Genomic DNA, 15,464 nt, shown 5'->3' with positions numbered 1-15,464 from the left:
ACGCTGTTCACATTTTGGCAGGCCAAGTAGATATGCTGCCGACACATGAATATTAAGTACCAGTATCAAAAAGAAACTAAATGAATAAAAATTCGCAAAACAGGCCAAGTCTGAATATTTTATATATATCGTAATATAAATATTCAAGTATTGAAAAAAATGATAATTACTAAAACAGGTCCATATTTGTTCAGAAAACCAGAATCTCACAGGTCAGGTGGCTTTCCTTTTGTACCCCCTGAATTTTATTTCTAGCAAGATGATACAACACTGCCCTCTATTGGCAGAAATCTTTAAAATAATAATGCAGGGTAGACACAAGAGAAAGGTGTGTGCAAGGCAAAGTAATAACAAAATAAAGCAATCGTCTTTTACAAATTAAATCTTTAATTTGGATATTCTCTATTTTGGGACTGTACAATAGTTTCCAAAATACAAGATTGGAATGCTGAAGCTATGTTAGTCAACAACACAGTGCACACTTTTTCATAGTGTTATTTTCACTTTGATTCATACCCTTTTATATAGGACTTTTATAACATCTTAGATATATTCATTTGTATATAAAATAATAAAAAAAAACAATCTGTTTGAATTTTATTGCAATGACTCACATCACAAGAACAATTTGTCGTTAAATCACATGAGAATGAGAAGAAGAATGAGGACAACCAGAAGACATGTGAAATCATGACGCCTCACTTAACTGTGAGACAGACGTAGCCGTGGATAAGGCCAATTAAAAACAATAGGAAAAGAATGACAGCAGGCCACAGCACCTCTCCCTATCCCAGTGAAGCCTCAGACTATGCACCTGCTCCTCCGCTATGTCTGAAAAGTCAACACCGCTTCAGTTGCATCCAACAGATGAGCCATGCTATATATAGAGAGAGATAGATATAGATAGATATAGATACGTAATCTCTATGCTATGCAAAAGCCAATTATTGCTGTATTGTTGAATGTCCATGAGCTGTGTTTGACTTAAAGGTACAGTTTGATTACATCTTCTTCATGGCTGTGTTTTTAAAGTGCGTAGATTAGATTACCCTCCACTGTGGCAGGGGAGCACGGGCAGGCACAAAGACAAAGCAAGAGTGAGAGAGCAGCGCGACAGAGACCGACAGATTTCAGAGGGTTCCCACTGAGAGGCCTGAGCTGTGATCGGGGATCTGGCCCTGATCTGTGGTGGATGCGGGCCACTTCTGGCCCAGAATCACCCCAGTGTGCAGCTGCTCTCATGGTGGGGGGTAGTGGTGGCGGTGGTGCCTGCTGCTGTACATATGGCATTCAAAGGCAAACCTGATGATGTTCATTATGCTCAATCAATCAGTCCTATCGGTGATCATTCACAGAGCTTCAACAGTGATGCGTGAAAGATAAGCCTTCAGGAGCGTGCAAGGTGACAGGTGGGTTGATTATCCGTCATAGTCATAGCACGCGCTAGCACCTTGAGATCTGACTACATTTTAAAAAGCCTACCAACGTGTTGTACATCCACCCATGCACATTTGAGCACTAATGACAGCTTGTCACGAGTTCTAAGTTTGTCTGGGACAAATGTAGTTGGCGGACAGATGACAGATTTGTTTCAAAAACAGAAAGTGAAATGAAAGTCTCCGAGCAACTCTTGTCTACAGAACAACTAATCTGGGCTCGTATAAAATCCCTGTGCCACACTGATAGCTTTCACTGGGGGATCAGAATAACGCCCCTCTCTCCCAAGGAGACAACTGACAGCCCATTCATCCATCCATCTGAACAACACAGCCACAGATCCAGTTGAACTAAAAAGGCCTTTGATACGTTTTCCTTTATGAGAGTTCAATCCTGCGTTATCGAGACAGAAATTGGCGAGATAACGCAGATTTGGTGAATGGTCCCTGATATCTCCGGTTAAATACCTGCGAGAGGGAACTTGAAAGATTAAAAACGGTTCCAAAGCCCAGGCAAATGACGCTGGGAGGTATGGAGAGGCTGGCCAGGTAAGACTGACCCTTTTCACCTCCTCTGGGACCACTCCATCCTGTCCACAGACAAAGCTAAACAGGGCCCTGGCCTGCCACACAGCCTCCAATCCCACAACATACACATAGCGGCTATAAAGGTGTCACATGAGGTGCATAGACACCACCACAGAAACAACAACAAAAACACAGTACAGCTAGACAGTAAACGATCTAATAATTTACAAAAGCAAATTAAGTCCTGAAAGAAATAAAGCTCAAAAAGTACATAAAAACATGCACCTACAGTAAACAAAACCGTTTTTTTTTTGTGTATGGCTTTTTACAGAAAGCCACAACTCCCAAAATGGATGGTGATCAAATACACGTGGTTAAGCTTCAGGGACAACAATAAAACCAAGAAAACAAATGGAAACACAGAGCACAAGGTGAAGTCGGGTGAACAGTTTGAAATCGATTGCGGAGACTCAGAAACAGAGACCCTGAGTGGCCTGTTTAGGACAACTCAGCGTGGCCTGGACAGAGCATGAAAATGCACTTTGAAGTGTCTGGCAGAGAATATCCCCCGGACATTTTGGGGACGTTAGGAAAGTGGGCGAAAAGAAACAGAGATGGATTGAAAGAGAACTCTGAGGAGAGATGACATGGGGAGAAAAAAAATGAAAAGCAATAAAAGCAGAGATTTATGGAAAGTGAAAGTGTAGGAGGGAGGGGGGCAAGGAGAGTACTAGGGACTGAGAATGGAAAAGAGTGATGGAGAGAGTGAGAGAAAGAGAGCAAAGAGAGTGGTGAAGGGCATTGTGGGTTGCTGACTTTGAAGTAGCCAGCCTCCACTCTTGCTTCACAGAGCTCAAACAAAAAGCCTCTTGGAAATGGTCTCCAGGGTCTGGTTCAGCTGAGTTACCATAGGACAGGCCTTAAACAGGCAGACCACTTGTAAAGGCTTGTGTCTGTATATGTGTGTGTGTGTGTGTTTGTGCTTGTGTGTAGCAGGATAGTGATGTGTGATATATGCTAGTAGAAGGATTCTGTTTTCTATGGGGGGTTCTATTAGCATGTGCAAGAACAACATGAGGTTAGTTACATCATTCCTGTCATGTTGTTAGGATACCACAAGCTGTTTTCTTCACCAGAAACATCCCACAGAAACTGGGTTGGGAGGATGTGGTACTACAACCAGATGAACCAATCTCGGCTCGGCTGCCATGTTTTATGATGCATTGTACTGCAGAGAGGACTACGGCAGCTTTCCTTTCAAAAGAAATCCTTTGACAGGTGTCCTTAATGAAAGCTGACTCTCAAAAGCAAATTTATACAGTAAAAAATATAACATCCATCCTGTGATTTGGTGCTGTGTCATCAACATCAAAAATTTCCCTCACTGGATCAAAAAAGTATATATATATTAAAATAACTCAATCTCTTTCTCTGTGGGCTGTGAGGATCACATCAACATGCACCACTCGTGTGTGCAGACACACATACACACACCGACACACACACAGACACACACACACACACACACAAGCACAGCTGACCTTGCCTGTTGCCTGTTCTGCAAGTGGCTTTGGTTTGGCATTTAATTTAATTGGGAGCAGTAATGGAACAGGGAGGCTTAAATCAATTTGACCTTCCCTCAGTTATTATGACCCGGGGGAGGGGGTGGAAAGGAAAACAAGAAGAGACTGTGGCGTATTTTTATATTGTGGCCTGACATTGTCTCAAAGTCCAAAATGGCTACAAAGACTTTGCGTCCTTCATGTTACATCAGAGAGTGACCAACACGAGGAGGGCACAGATCCAGATCCAACAAAAACAAGCTCTCTCTCATTATCTCTCCCCCACTTTTTCTCTTCTCTTGCACTCTATTTGTATCTCTCCTCTCTCTCTCTCTTTCTCTGTATCTCTGTATAAGTGTTAAAGGGGCACACCATCATTTTGGGATATTAGCTTATTCAAGGTCTTTTAGGAGCTATAGGCTAGTTGGTTCTGCCCCCCTCAACAAGCTAGGTGCGTCAGACTGAGTTACTGCACGCACAGAGACGAGACGGGCGAGTATCATCTTATCTAACTCTGGGGAAGACCTTAAATAAGCTAATTTCCCAAAAATGTTGGTGTGTTCCTTTAAGAGTTAGCTCATCTCATAGGCCTACAGCCTCAGGTTCTCTCCTGTTGCCAGTGACTTCCCCCGTGCCACGTGTTGAAGCTACTTCTGTTCTCAAAAAGACCTAGGCGGTCACAATGATCCAGTCTCACATGTCCACTCATCACCCCACTAGGTCAAACACACCTTCAGAAAAACAGTCTTTGGCTCATTACAAAGAGGACAGTTTGTGATGACCCCAATGACATCAGATGGGAATGCAAAATAAATGACAGATTACATTAGGCTGCCATACTCAACAGTGATATGACATGATGATATGCACAATGTCATTCAGTCAGGATGATTTTTCTTCTGTTTTTGGTTATGCAAAATATTTTCAAAATGTTGATAGGCATCCTAACAGCCAGGCTACACCCGGTAGGCTATTAAAGTGTTCTATTTGGGGAGAATAAAAATAGTTTTGCTTTTAGTTTTTGAATGTATATGCTGGTGTATATGTATATGTCTGGTGTAGCCAGTTAAAGCTAATTGTTGCTGCATACTCTCTGCAAACTGAACTTTTCAGTTACGTGCTTGGTGTAGCCTGCCTGCAAGACTTTCAGTCCTTTAGATTGAACATGGCATGAATACATCTTGAGATATCAGATATTATAATCGAGGAGACTACTATACATTTTTACATGTGCAAAATAGATTGTTTTGTTTTGCTTCAGGTTAGATGGCTCAACCTGGAGAAAAACATATCTGTAGTCAAGTTAAATGCTAAGGTCTCCTTAGTCTTCATACAGGAGCAACTGGGCACTTGGTCATACTGATACTAGATATTTGTTATATTACAGTTTTAAAGGGCATTGTCAGTGTACATAAGTAATCTCTTTATACTGTACACGTTTACATCATTGATCACTGTACTGCATAGATGCTTGTACACATCATCTCATTAATGTGACAAACTTTTCAAGACTGTGGATGCAAACATGACAGTATTGTAGGGAAAAATGATTCATCCAATCAAGATAAAGAATACATTGTAAGGTCATTGTGTTTCTGGAAAACATGCACCAATGCTAGACAGCCATATGGATACTTCCACAGCAGAGCTGAGAGTAACTGATGGCTTGTGTTTTACATTCGGCTCTAAACTGTAACTGTGTTGTCTGCACATAAATAGTTTTGTGTTCTCCCAGTCTTTAAAAGCTAGCGGTGGCAATTAGACTGTGTGTCACAATCAGACGAACAGGTCTGTAGTCCATGTATTTCAATTCGGAATACAATTCAAAGTAGAGCAGGAGTTGCTCAAGTATCGAGAGTCAACAATCGGTTTGTGGATAAACAACATCGAGGTGATTAAGACGAAAGCTTAAGAGTACACAAGAGAGATTAGACGTAATGAGAGAGGTAATTAAAAATATTTGCGAGTGACACACTTTAGTCATTGCACAAGTTGCAACAGCAGCTTGCCAAACTGTCTGAGTGACTTCAAGCAATAAAGAAAGAGGCTGGCGATGATGGTGATAAACGACTCGCGAGACAAAACACCATTAAACACAAACAGAACGCCAGATGGATGAGATAATTGTACAAAATGCAACAGAATCATCAAAATTATCAGTGATCATTAAACATTAAATAACTAATAGCAATAAACCCCTGTAACCATCATGAATAATAAAGGCACAAAGAAAAAAAAACATTTCCAAAAGAGATGAAGCTTTTGAAAATAAGGATAATTTTTTGGTATGATCAGCAATGACGTGCAAAGTCTGAATTTGGATGTGGTGATCCCTTGGTTCCTGTGTGTTTGCAAACTAAAGATGAAGATCTAATGGTGCACATCTGCGTGCTTTCTAGTCAGATCTGACTGCTATGAACAGAGAATGCTGTAGACATTGATGATGGCATCTTCATCAGTGGCCTACTATACTATACTTCACACCAAACACACACTGGTTCTCTATATCCCTGTGCACAAGTGTGTGTGTGTGTTTGTGTGTGTGTGCATGTCACATCAAAACAACAGAGAAGCATCTCAGATTTTCCTCAAAACACCTCAGCTCTTCCCACAGGCCTTTACGCTACACGCCGGCAGTGGATTAAAATTGAGAAAGAGGCACAAAAAAACAGTTAGACCACTATATTATATTGCTCCAGGGGATTCCATGAAAAAAAAAAGTACTTTAAAGAATAAACTGAATAAAAAGCTTTTTGAAGAGATCTGCCTAGTGTAGACAACAAGGGAAAAAAAATGAGAACTGTGAAACATTAGGAGCAGACCATCGAAGATTGACCACAGAGTGGTTCAGACCACAACAGTCTGAACCTTTGGTAATGCATAGGTTTGTTCCCCTTTCAACTCTGGGGATTATCAACCAACACCAAAAAATCAACACGATCTCCCAAATAGCAGCATCCATGTCCCTCCGATGTAAAAAAGGAAAATTAAACAACAACAATGGCAATGCTAAAAATAAAATAGCTATTTTTGATCTCTCCTCTTCACCTCCCTGAAGCCCACTCTTTCCTTGGTTTAGGTTCATGGGTGCCTTTCCTTATAAAGTTTGAGTTTTGGCTTTCTGTCGAGCTTTAGAGAGAGTGAGGGTCTTACACACATCGTCCTCCTCCAGCTTCCTCCATAACACAGGAAAAGGTGGCGTGGTAGGTAGATATGATGGTGCCCTGAATCTCCTCCAAAGAAGCTCATTCTCAGGGTAGGAACGGTTCATCCTCCTCCTCCTCAGCACTTGGGCCCGGGTCGCTAAGGCAACGCATCAGACGCTGCGGATCTCTTCCCTCCTCGTCCTCTTCCGGCTGCTGCTGCCTTCTCCCTCCCTTCTCCTCCTTTGTCGCCGCGGTGACGGAGAGGGAAGGTGGCGGATGCGGACGCTTCATCACAAGGCCGCCTTCTTCCTCGCCGCCAGCGGGTGGGCCGGAGCGCTTGCCAAACTCGTCCGTGATGTTGACGGAGTCAGGGGGGGATTGAGGAGATGCCAGGTCCACCTTTATGGCGGGAACGCCGTCGGAGTCGGGTTTCATGCTCCAAGCCTGAGGATCTGCACAGAGGGAGGAGAAGAGGTGATGAGAGGAGTATGAATATAAATATGTACATTTGCGTATGTAAATATTATTTGTGTCTGGGGATGTGCACTTCGACATACTATCCACATACACTAAACACATATACAGTACATGTAAAAATACACCCAACTCAACACAACACAAATATTGATACATTCCCAAACAAAAAAAATTCATAAATGTCAAAATGTTAAATGTTTCAGTCAGGTTGTGTGATGTGTTGTCTTTACGGCCTACTAATACATTCAAGGTATTAATAATTACCGTAAAACTTCAAATAATCGCCGAGTCCCTAAGAGACGCCTGTCTCTTTTAAACGCCTGGCGTGGCTACAGGTTTGGGTTAAAGGCCGGTCTCCAGTAGAGGCCTGGTCTGTTTTTTAGTTTCGGGTTGTATTTAATCTTCTAAATATTCTTCCCGTCAGATCGTCTGTTTAAAGATTCGCAATGACACAAAACCGTTACAGAAAGGAGGTTACAGCAGTGTGAATTAGATGTTGCACGTCGTTACAAGCCGTCGCAAAGCATTCACATGTCTGGTCACAGTTGCAAGGTTTGAGGAATGTTGCATGAAGTTGCTGCTCATCTCCTTGCGAATCTTGGGTGTGATTTGGGCTTAAGTATGGCGCAGACTGCGCACGTTATGATTAGATGGCATTAAAAGACTGCGGTGGGGAAAAGCTAGAGTTCCAAATTGTATAACTTTTTTTTCCAATATGAACTATGCCTATATGTCCGACTTAGTCATCGTTCAATTCATCCCTTGTGTTTAAAATTTGCGGATAGGCCGATGGTAAGCTTGTTTTTATGCTGGCAACAAAACCAGAACGGTTCGCGAACGTTATTCTTTATTAAATGCCATGGCGATAAAGAGAAAGAAGTCAGAAAAGGAATTTACCTTAGACTAGGCTATATCAGAGCCCGTCTACGGACATTCTCTGGCTATATAACCTACTGAAATAGGTTAATGATGTAAAGTCAAGTGCGCTTCTATGGGACTGCTGTGTGCGCGCAGTTTTTATTGATGAGTCGGAGTGGCAAGTGCTGCGCATAGTTGCAGTGGAATGTGGCTGCCCAGGGCATTATAAAACTTCTCACTCTTAGACCTACACATACGGCGGTGAAATGGCGTATTTAGCTGTCTAAATTCGAATCATATGCTGGGGGAGAAATCGTCGGACATCCATGATTATTATTCAGCACCCCTGGTCAAAAATATGTTCCTGCGAGCCTGGAAGTAGGCTAAGATTTGAATGTAGACTGTTGTCAAATTTGGCAAATACAAAACGGGAGAAACAATATGGTTCATGCTCTCTCATGCTGTTTCATTCGTGCCGAAAAGGAGGGAGAATGAAACATTAAGCACGTTCCACTTTTGCATAAATAATTCCTGAACAGTTTTGGTCAGGGCTGATAATGCAACTGTATTTGACAAATGACCGATATAGGCTATTTGCTAGTGACAAAATATGAGCTTTCAGTGTGATACGATCTCTTTGTAGATTATGTTTAATTAAAACGTGTTTCATCTGTTCTGGCTATCCCGCTATTTGGATCTTACTGTATCTCACAATGAACAAAATCTCAACACTAAATGAATGATGATCCGTAATTGTCATCAGATAGCCTAGTCATATAGGTAGACATAAGATGAAATAATTAATTCGATAATATTTTCCATCTTTGCAGAGGAAAAGTTTTGTGTAAAGGGAATTAAAGGCCTGTCTCATATGGACGCCTGTCTCTAATACTAGCCTGTGCAGTTTGGCGATTTGGGAAAATAAAAGCCCGGGCTATTATTTGGAGTTTTACGGTAAGCACTAAAACAGTGGTCCCCAAACTACGGCCCGCCACCTCATTTTGGTGGCCCCCCAAAACATGTCCATGGTATATAGCAGGGGTCGGCAAATAGTGGCCCGCGGGCCAATTTTGGCCCGCCATTGATTCTATCTGGCCCGCGAGATGACGTTAATTTGCTGTTGAATGAATTTTTTTTTAACCCCATGTTTTTAAAAAGAAAAAAAGGCCTACAGCAATCCCATCAATTTCAAAACATTTATTGAGGTATAGATGATAGTCCTACTAAAGTGACAAAACAGGTGGAACATCCTTGCAGTTATCCATGACGCACAGGTCGGAACGGTATTGGCACGCGAGTGCGCGTAATCTTGTGCAAAAAAAAAAACAACAGTGTCCTGTCTCCCTCTTCCAGTGGGCAAGGTCAAAAATAGCCTATGTTTCGTTAAATTAATAGGCTTGGCATTAAGAAATGCAGGCAGGCTCAACACATACCTCTGCTTCCATTCTTCTTTGTAGGTCCTGCATTCTGAATCAATTTTTCTTTTCAAGGCTTTTGACAACGACATTTTGCATCGATAACTAGCATATAGCAATGTTCAGCTAATCATTTACACGTCATCCAAAAGAATAATATTTGTAGCCTACACATTAGTTACGGCAAGTTGCTAGGCAAGTCGCCTGTTTCATGAGAGACGACAGGAGATGCAGCAGGCGGCATAAAAACAGCGCACATAAGCAAATAAACGTTTTTAATGGAATTAAATTAAATGCATTTTAAAAGTTAGATGATGTTTATTTTAATATAATATAATAATTAATAATTTAAATAGTAGGCCTATAACCCCCCCCCCCCCCCCCCCCCCCCCCATTACAAAAGCTATGGCCCGCGATGCCATTGTCTGAAAAAAAATTGGCCCGGGTCCAAACGTAATTGCCGACCCCTGGTATATAGCATCTGCCCCGCATGGGAGTATGACATCGTCAAACTATAACCTCCGTAATTTCCCCCATTCATTCTCTATAGCGAGTCTACACGTGTAATACTCTTTTTGTCCACTGGTGGTTGTTTTGGCGCTGTTTCGTGTTTGCCATCGAAAACGGAATGAAATGTAGGCCTACCTGCAAACAATGTAAGAGGCCTATGCTGACTGTATCAGTGCTCAAAGTATTCTAAAAGTTTATCAATTAATTGCTAATAACTAACTAAATTCTATTCAAGTCATATTTCTGGGACTTTCTGGGATAATTATTTCTATTTTTTATCCACTCGTTCAAATGTTCATACAAATTCACAATTCACAAAGTTCTCATCAGGTGAGTGAAAGTGGTCATTTCAGATGTTTTTGCCAGCACTTCATAAAACTCTCATAGTTTGAGAACTTTAAATTATTTGTAGGATATTGCTTGTTCACAATTTGAGCTGTGTATGCAAGGACACAGAGTTCAGAGTTTTTTGAGTATTTCATTTGAGCTACATTTTACACTGATATGGCATGATGGCAATATAAACACAGCTAGCAATGGTATTAAATTACAGTAGCCTATGATTAAATGTAATGGAATACTCAACTAAGGTAGACTGTTCACAGCACTAAGCTATTTATGGTTACTGATACTCCAAGTCTCTGGCCCTCTCTTAGAGCCAGGCATTTTGAGCTGGCCCTCAAAAGAAAAAGTTTGGGGACCACTGCACTAAAAGATCAATACTTGGCATCTGATAAGATATTCTCAGAAGCATGCCATGTAAAATGGCTTTGACATATGCAGTTACACAGGGAAACACTCACACATGTTCATACATACAAACTGTGTCAATAACAGTTTACTTTATATCAACCACATTAAGTTTTTAAAACAGTAACCGCACACTGTTACATACTAATTAACAGCATCCCAGGGACTTCCATAAGGGAAGTATAATCTCTTCCCAGCTGCTTGTTTTGCCTGCCCTGCCAAATGGACCGATTGGATTGGCAGCCTTGCCAAATGGAGAGAGCTGATTGGCTTACCGGATGACAGTCGGGCCCTGGCCAGAGTAGGGGACTCGGGGGGCCCAGCGGGCACCGTGAGATAATTGCTCATCTGGTTAATCTGTGCAGGAGAACAGTTCAAACCAAAAGTCATCATTTCAGCGAAGGACATTGTCATTCTGCAGTCTCTGATACAGCCCACTGAGAGTCAATGGACTGTATCCTTAATCGGCTGTGTTGATTCACATGAGATTTGATTGAATGACCATTTCCAACGCAATCATCTGATCTTGTTTTTGATATACATATCACTCCACACTATGTAAACATAAAACATAACCCCAGATGTCCAACTATATTGCTCATCATCTAATTTTGATTAGATGCTATTGGGACACAAATCTATTGGCATCACTCCCAAAAACCTTTGCGCTCTGCCCGTTTGAGTCCTTGTCACAATACCTTCTGAAATACAAAAGATAGCCACATGGTGTTTGATATTGTCTCAAGTGACAGCATGTTAGTAGCAGTAGTATGACATTAGTAGGACAGGGAGCCGCGACTGGTTAATGGGGATCTACCTTCTTCTCCAGCTCAATCACCTTCTTCCTCTTAAGGAGGACTTCGTTCCAGCCGTCTTCGTAGGGGTCAACCACCAGCGTGTGTCTGTTGTACGACTGAAGCTGCAGGAGAGAAGAACACAGAGCAGGAAATTTAGATATGGCAACAATCAATGTGACGCTATTAAGATAAAACAAACTTTGGACTTGTGGAGATACAACCCAGACAGTACAGTAGTTTTATAAATGCTTTAGCTAAAACTGTGAGGTGGTGCTGATATTTAAACAGCACCATCCACAAAAATAATTATTTCTGTTGAATTCTGTGAGAAGTCATTCTGTTCAAGCCCTTTCATCATGTCTTGTCTCATTAGTTCTTGTTGACTCTCCTTTAAGGTCAGTTGTAACCAACTCAGATGGTTTCCCATTAAGATGTCAAACGAAATTAACCACTAAAGCACTAAAGGAATATATTGATTTTTATATAGGTCTGAGAGCTGTCAGGGGTGGGCACCCTTTGCCGTGTCTTCTGAAGGTTGGTCCGGAGAATCTTCCGGATCTCCTCCTCGCGGCCTTTAGGTATCTGGGGCAAGGCCCTCTCTTGTAGTTTCTTGGGTTGGATGTTCCTGTGCAGGAGTAATGGATAAAAAAAATGTAATCGATTTTAAACACAAACGTTCCCATCCCCATCCTCAAACCTAGAACCTCAGCTCTCTAGAATACTGATCTTACTCTGCCCTTCAGTTAAGCATAAATGGAAAATGGCGATCAATAAAAGATATAATAAAAGTTCAACAGAGAAGTCATTTTTTTTTAAAAAAGGATCAAAGACTGAGTCTAGGATAAAAGTGTAATACAAATAACTGAACTATGAACTATACACAACAATAAATCCTATCGCTACCACTGTAATGAAATGGCAGCCTCTAGAGGTGTGGAGGACATTGTGCGAGAGAGGAGAGGACAAGGAGAGCAATAAAGGGGCAGAAGAGAATGGCACTCACTGCATGGAGACGGTGGAGGGCAAGGCGGAGGGCAGCTTGACGTTGCCGCCGCTCTCTACCAGCTCAATGGCGTGCTTCATCTCCATCTTGTGGTAGAAGGCGATGAGCTGAGGCTCCTTGGACCGTTCGCCCGCGATCAGGCACTTCTTCACATACTTCTTATTAAAGCGGTTCATCCTTAGGGAAACAACGATTTGAAACGCTTTACTGCACTGTCACATGGATAAAGGACACTAAAAAGCCTACTATAGTATGTAGCCATAACTCAACTAAAGCCACACCACAAAGGAGTACTTAATACATAAAAACATTTCACCAAGTAAACAAAGAATTTGCATTATCATCAATAGAGATGAGAGGAGAGGAGAAGGTAGAGGAGAAGAGAGAGGGAGTCAAGTGTACAAAAAAACGAGATAGAAAAGAGAGGAGGTGAAGAGAGAAGAGTGGAGAAGAGGGACAGAAATTATGTTTCCTTTTCACGTAGAAGAAATGTTTTTGTCCCCTGTGCTCTTTTGAGTTAGCAACTAGCTCCTGGTAGCGCTGCCTTAGGATCACTGGGTGGCACTCAACGCTTCTGACAATATTGATCATTCCCTGAGCACTCGGCACATAGAGAGAGAGAGAGAGAGAGAGAGAGAGGAAGAGACAGAGGGAGGGATAGGGAGAGGGAAAAGAGGAGAGAGAGAGGGAGGAGAGAGGGAGGAGAGGGGGGGGTCAGAGGGATGGAAAGATGGAGGGAGAACTAGAGAAAGAAAATAGAAATGGGGTACTGAGAGGTGCTCTGAAGTACACGTTGCATTTCAGAATGCATGTTGCATGCTAATTAAGGGAGGGTGCTTTAAAGTCCACAGTGAAAGTTCTTAGATGCTAAACAGCTAAAGGTTGACAAGCAGCCAGAGCAGGGGGATCTTCCCTCATGAGGACAAGAGCAGGAGAGAGCAGATGACCTGGACCATGGGGTTGGGGCATCTCTATGTGCAGTAGCGTAGAGAATCACAGCAAACTAAACCCATTAGGGCCAACAACAAGAGCCTTCAGTGCCAATTATACCCAATTCATACTGACGTTCAACCCATGTTAAACCCTTGTTGATTTTTATCAGACAAAGATTTGGCCAGGGTTATTTGCATCTGCTTTGAAACTCTTCAGAGAGAGCAGCTCCACTGACTGGGCCTGCTGCAGCTGTTGCTCAGTCTGTTTTCTGCTATCATAATGCCCAACCATCGATACTTGGCACTAAGCATCCTCCAGCTATCACATCCATTGCGCTCCACTATACACTTCAGTTTGGTAAAGGTGAATGTATTGTTATCATTTTGTAGAATATGAACTATAGACCTCTTTCAACGGCATAACATGTGCATTCCTAAGGTTTTTTCAGTGGCACAGAAAACAACATTGAGCTAATGCTAACTTGCAGAGAAACAACAAAAAAAAAAAACATGCTTTCAAGTCGATATTTCGTAGAGCATTAAGCTAAAGTCTGATTCCGTTTCATTTCAAAGTATCTGCATTGGTTTTGAATGTTTTGACCGGAAACTCTCTAGGAACAGACTTAAAGGGTCTATAAAAAGATGTAACTGCAACACAACAGCAGATGGCAGTATAATGCAAAGTCAGGATATTTTGAAAGTGAAACTGAAGGGCAAACACAGGAAGTGTGCATCTCTCTGAGTGTGTGCGTGCGTGTGTGTGTGTGTGTGTGTGTGTGTGTGTGTGTGTGTGTGTGTGTGTGACTGATTGAGTGACTGAGAGAGAGAGAGAAAGAGAATGTGAGAACAAGAGAGGAGTCTAGTCAGTTGAGCTCTCTCCATTTAGCATGCCTGAGCATGCGCTCCTAATTCCTTCACCAGCTGCAACATGGAAACATACTGAGCTTCATGGTCACTTACTTGTCCTTCCAATGATGGTGGCCGTAATGGCCACAGATATCTTCAATGCCCGTTAGGAGGTGGTCCAGGAACTAGAAATGAAGGATCAGAGGAAAAGACCAATAAGTATGTTAGTAAAAGGTCAAAAGGTCAGCTCGAAGGTCATGACAACAACTCAGCGGGCAACAGATGGAGAAATACAGAGACAGAGAATGGGAGATGGACAGCAGCAAGTCAGTGTGTGTGTGTGTGTGTGTGCGTGTGCGTGTGCGTGTGTGTGTGTGTGTGTGTGTGCATGTGCGTGTGCGTGTGTGTGTGTGTGTGTGTGTGTGTATGTGTGTGTGTGTGTGTGTGTGTGTGTGTGCTTAGTATGAAAGATGATTTCATGTTTCTATGGCAACACTGGTTTTGCTCAGATGGAAGCACATGTCAGTGCTGAAAAAGAAAAAGGGAAAAAAGAAGAAAAAAACAGTGGTACTGAAGACCTAGAAAATGCCACTCTTACCCAGTCACACCAGATGTCATATATTTCACTGGACATCACTAACATGATATATTTTAGCCTGCTATTTAAAAACATAATTATCCCATACACCATGAAATATATGAGCATGACAAAGTATTTTGTCTGCTATTAAGTTCCGTCTGGAGGCCTTGTCACCTGGAAAGCAAATAAAGCTTTTGGGTCAGTTCCAGGCCTCTGTGCAGTCAATCTCCTTCACATGGATTGATTTTCTCTGACAGGATGTCAGGTTCTAGATGTGATTCCCCTCCAGCTCAATTCCTCTTACTACAACAAAACACAAATCAGCTCTGCTGTGATTCTCTGTGTGCTATTCTCTGCCCTATAATGTTGTCAAAGCCACAGTTCCAAACACAGCAGTGTTTTGTGAGCCCAGGTTAGGGTTAGGTTAGGTTTTCTGAGTGTGACGTATGGTGGAGGAAAGCATGCTGGGAAGATTTCCTTTTGCCCTCTGGGGATGGTGTGACTCATCAGTTTTTACCCCCAGGACAAAAGATGGGCCACAAGGAGACTGTGTGTGTGTGTGTGTGTGTGTGTGTGTGTCTCCCAAATGTATAATTACCACCGGAGGGTGCCATCCTCTACAGT

General features: G+C 42.2%; 1 protein-coding gene across 3 annotated transcripts in view; it reads right to left on the bottom strand.

Annotated features, from left to right (window-relative positions):
- Window positions 1-366: 366 nt before the first annotated feature.
- The window catches only part of slc9a1a (solute carrier family 9 member A1a), a 72,771-nt gene continuing 57,673 nt past the window's right edge, over window positions 367-15,464 (bottom strand). For 2 of the 3 annotated variants that reach the window (XM_076280439.1, XM_076280441.1), the window contains exons 7-12: window positions 14,375-14,445; window positions 12,483-12,659; window positions 11,993-12,104; window positions 11,500-11,601; window positions 10,958-11,039; window positions 367-7,124 (exon numbers count right to left, since the gene is read on the bottom strand). In XM_076280439.1, coding sequence (XP_076136554.1) covers window positions 6,778-7,124; window positions 10,958-11,039; window positions 11,500-11,601; window positions 11,993-12,104; window positions 12,483-12,659; window positions 14,375-14,445 — 891 coding nt within the window. In that variant the 3' untranslated portion in view covers window positions 367-6,777. The remainder of the gene's footprint in view (window positions 7,125-10,957; window positions 11,040-11,499; window positions 11,602-11,992; window positions 12,105-12,482; window positions 12,660-14,374; window positions 14,446-15,464) is intronic. The other variant, XM_076280440.1, reaches the window with a different exon arrangement.

Source organism: Alosa pseudoharengus, unplaced genomic scaffold (genome assembly GCF_046254945.1).
Source record: "Alosa pseudoharengus isolate Yale_2024_CS ecotype anadromous, Long Island Sound unplaced genomic scaffold, YU_APseudo_1.1 YU_APseudo_1.1_scf_12, whole genome shotgun sequence".
NCBI classification, from domain to species: Eukaryota; Metazoa; Chordata; class Actinopteri; order Clupeiformes; family Clupeidae; genus Alosa; species Alosa pseudoharengus.
The sequence above is the reverse complement of the archived record's forward strand: the minus strand, read 5'-3'. Positions and strand labels throughout refer to the sequence as shown.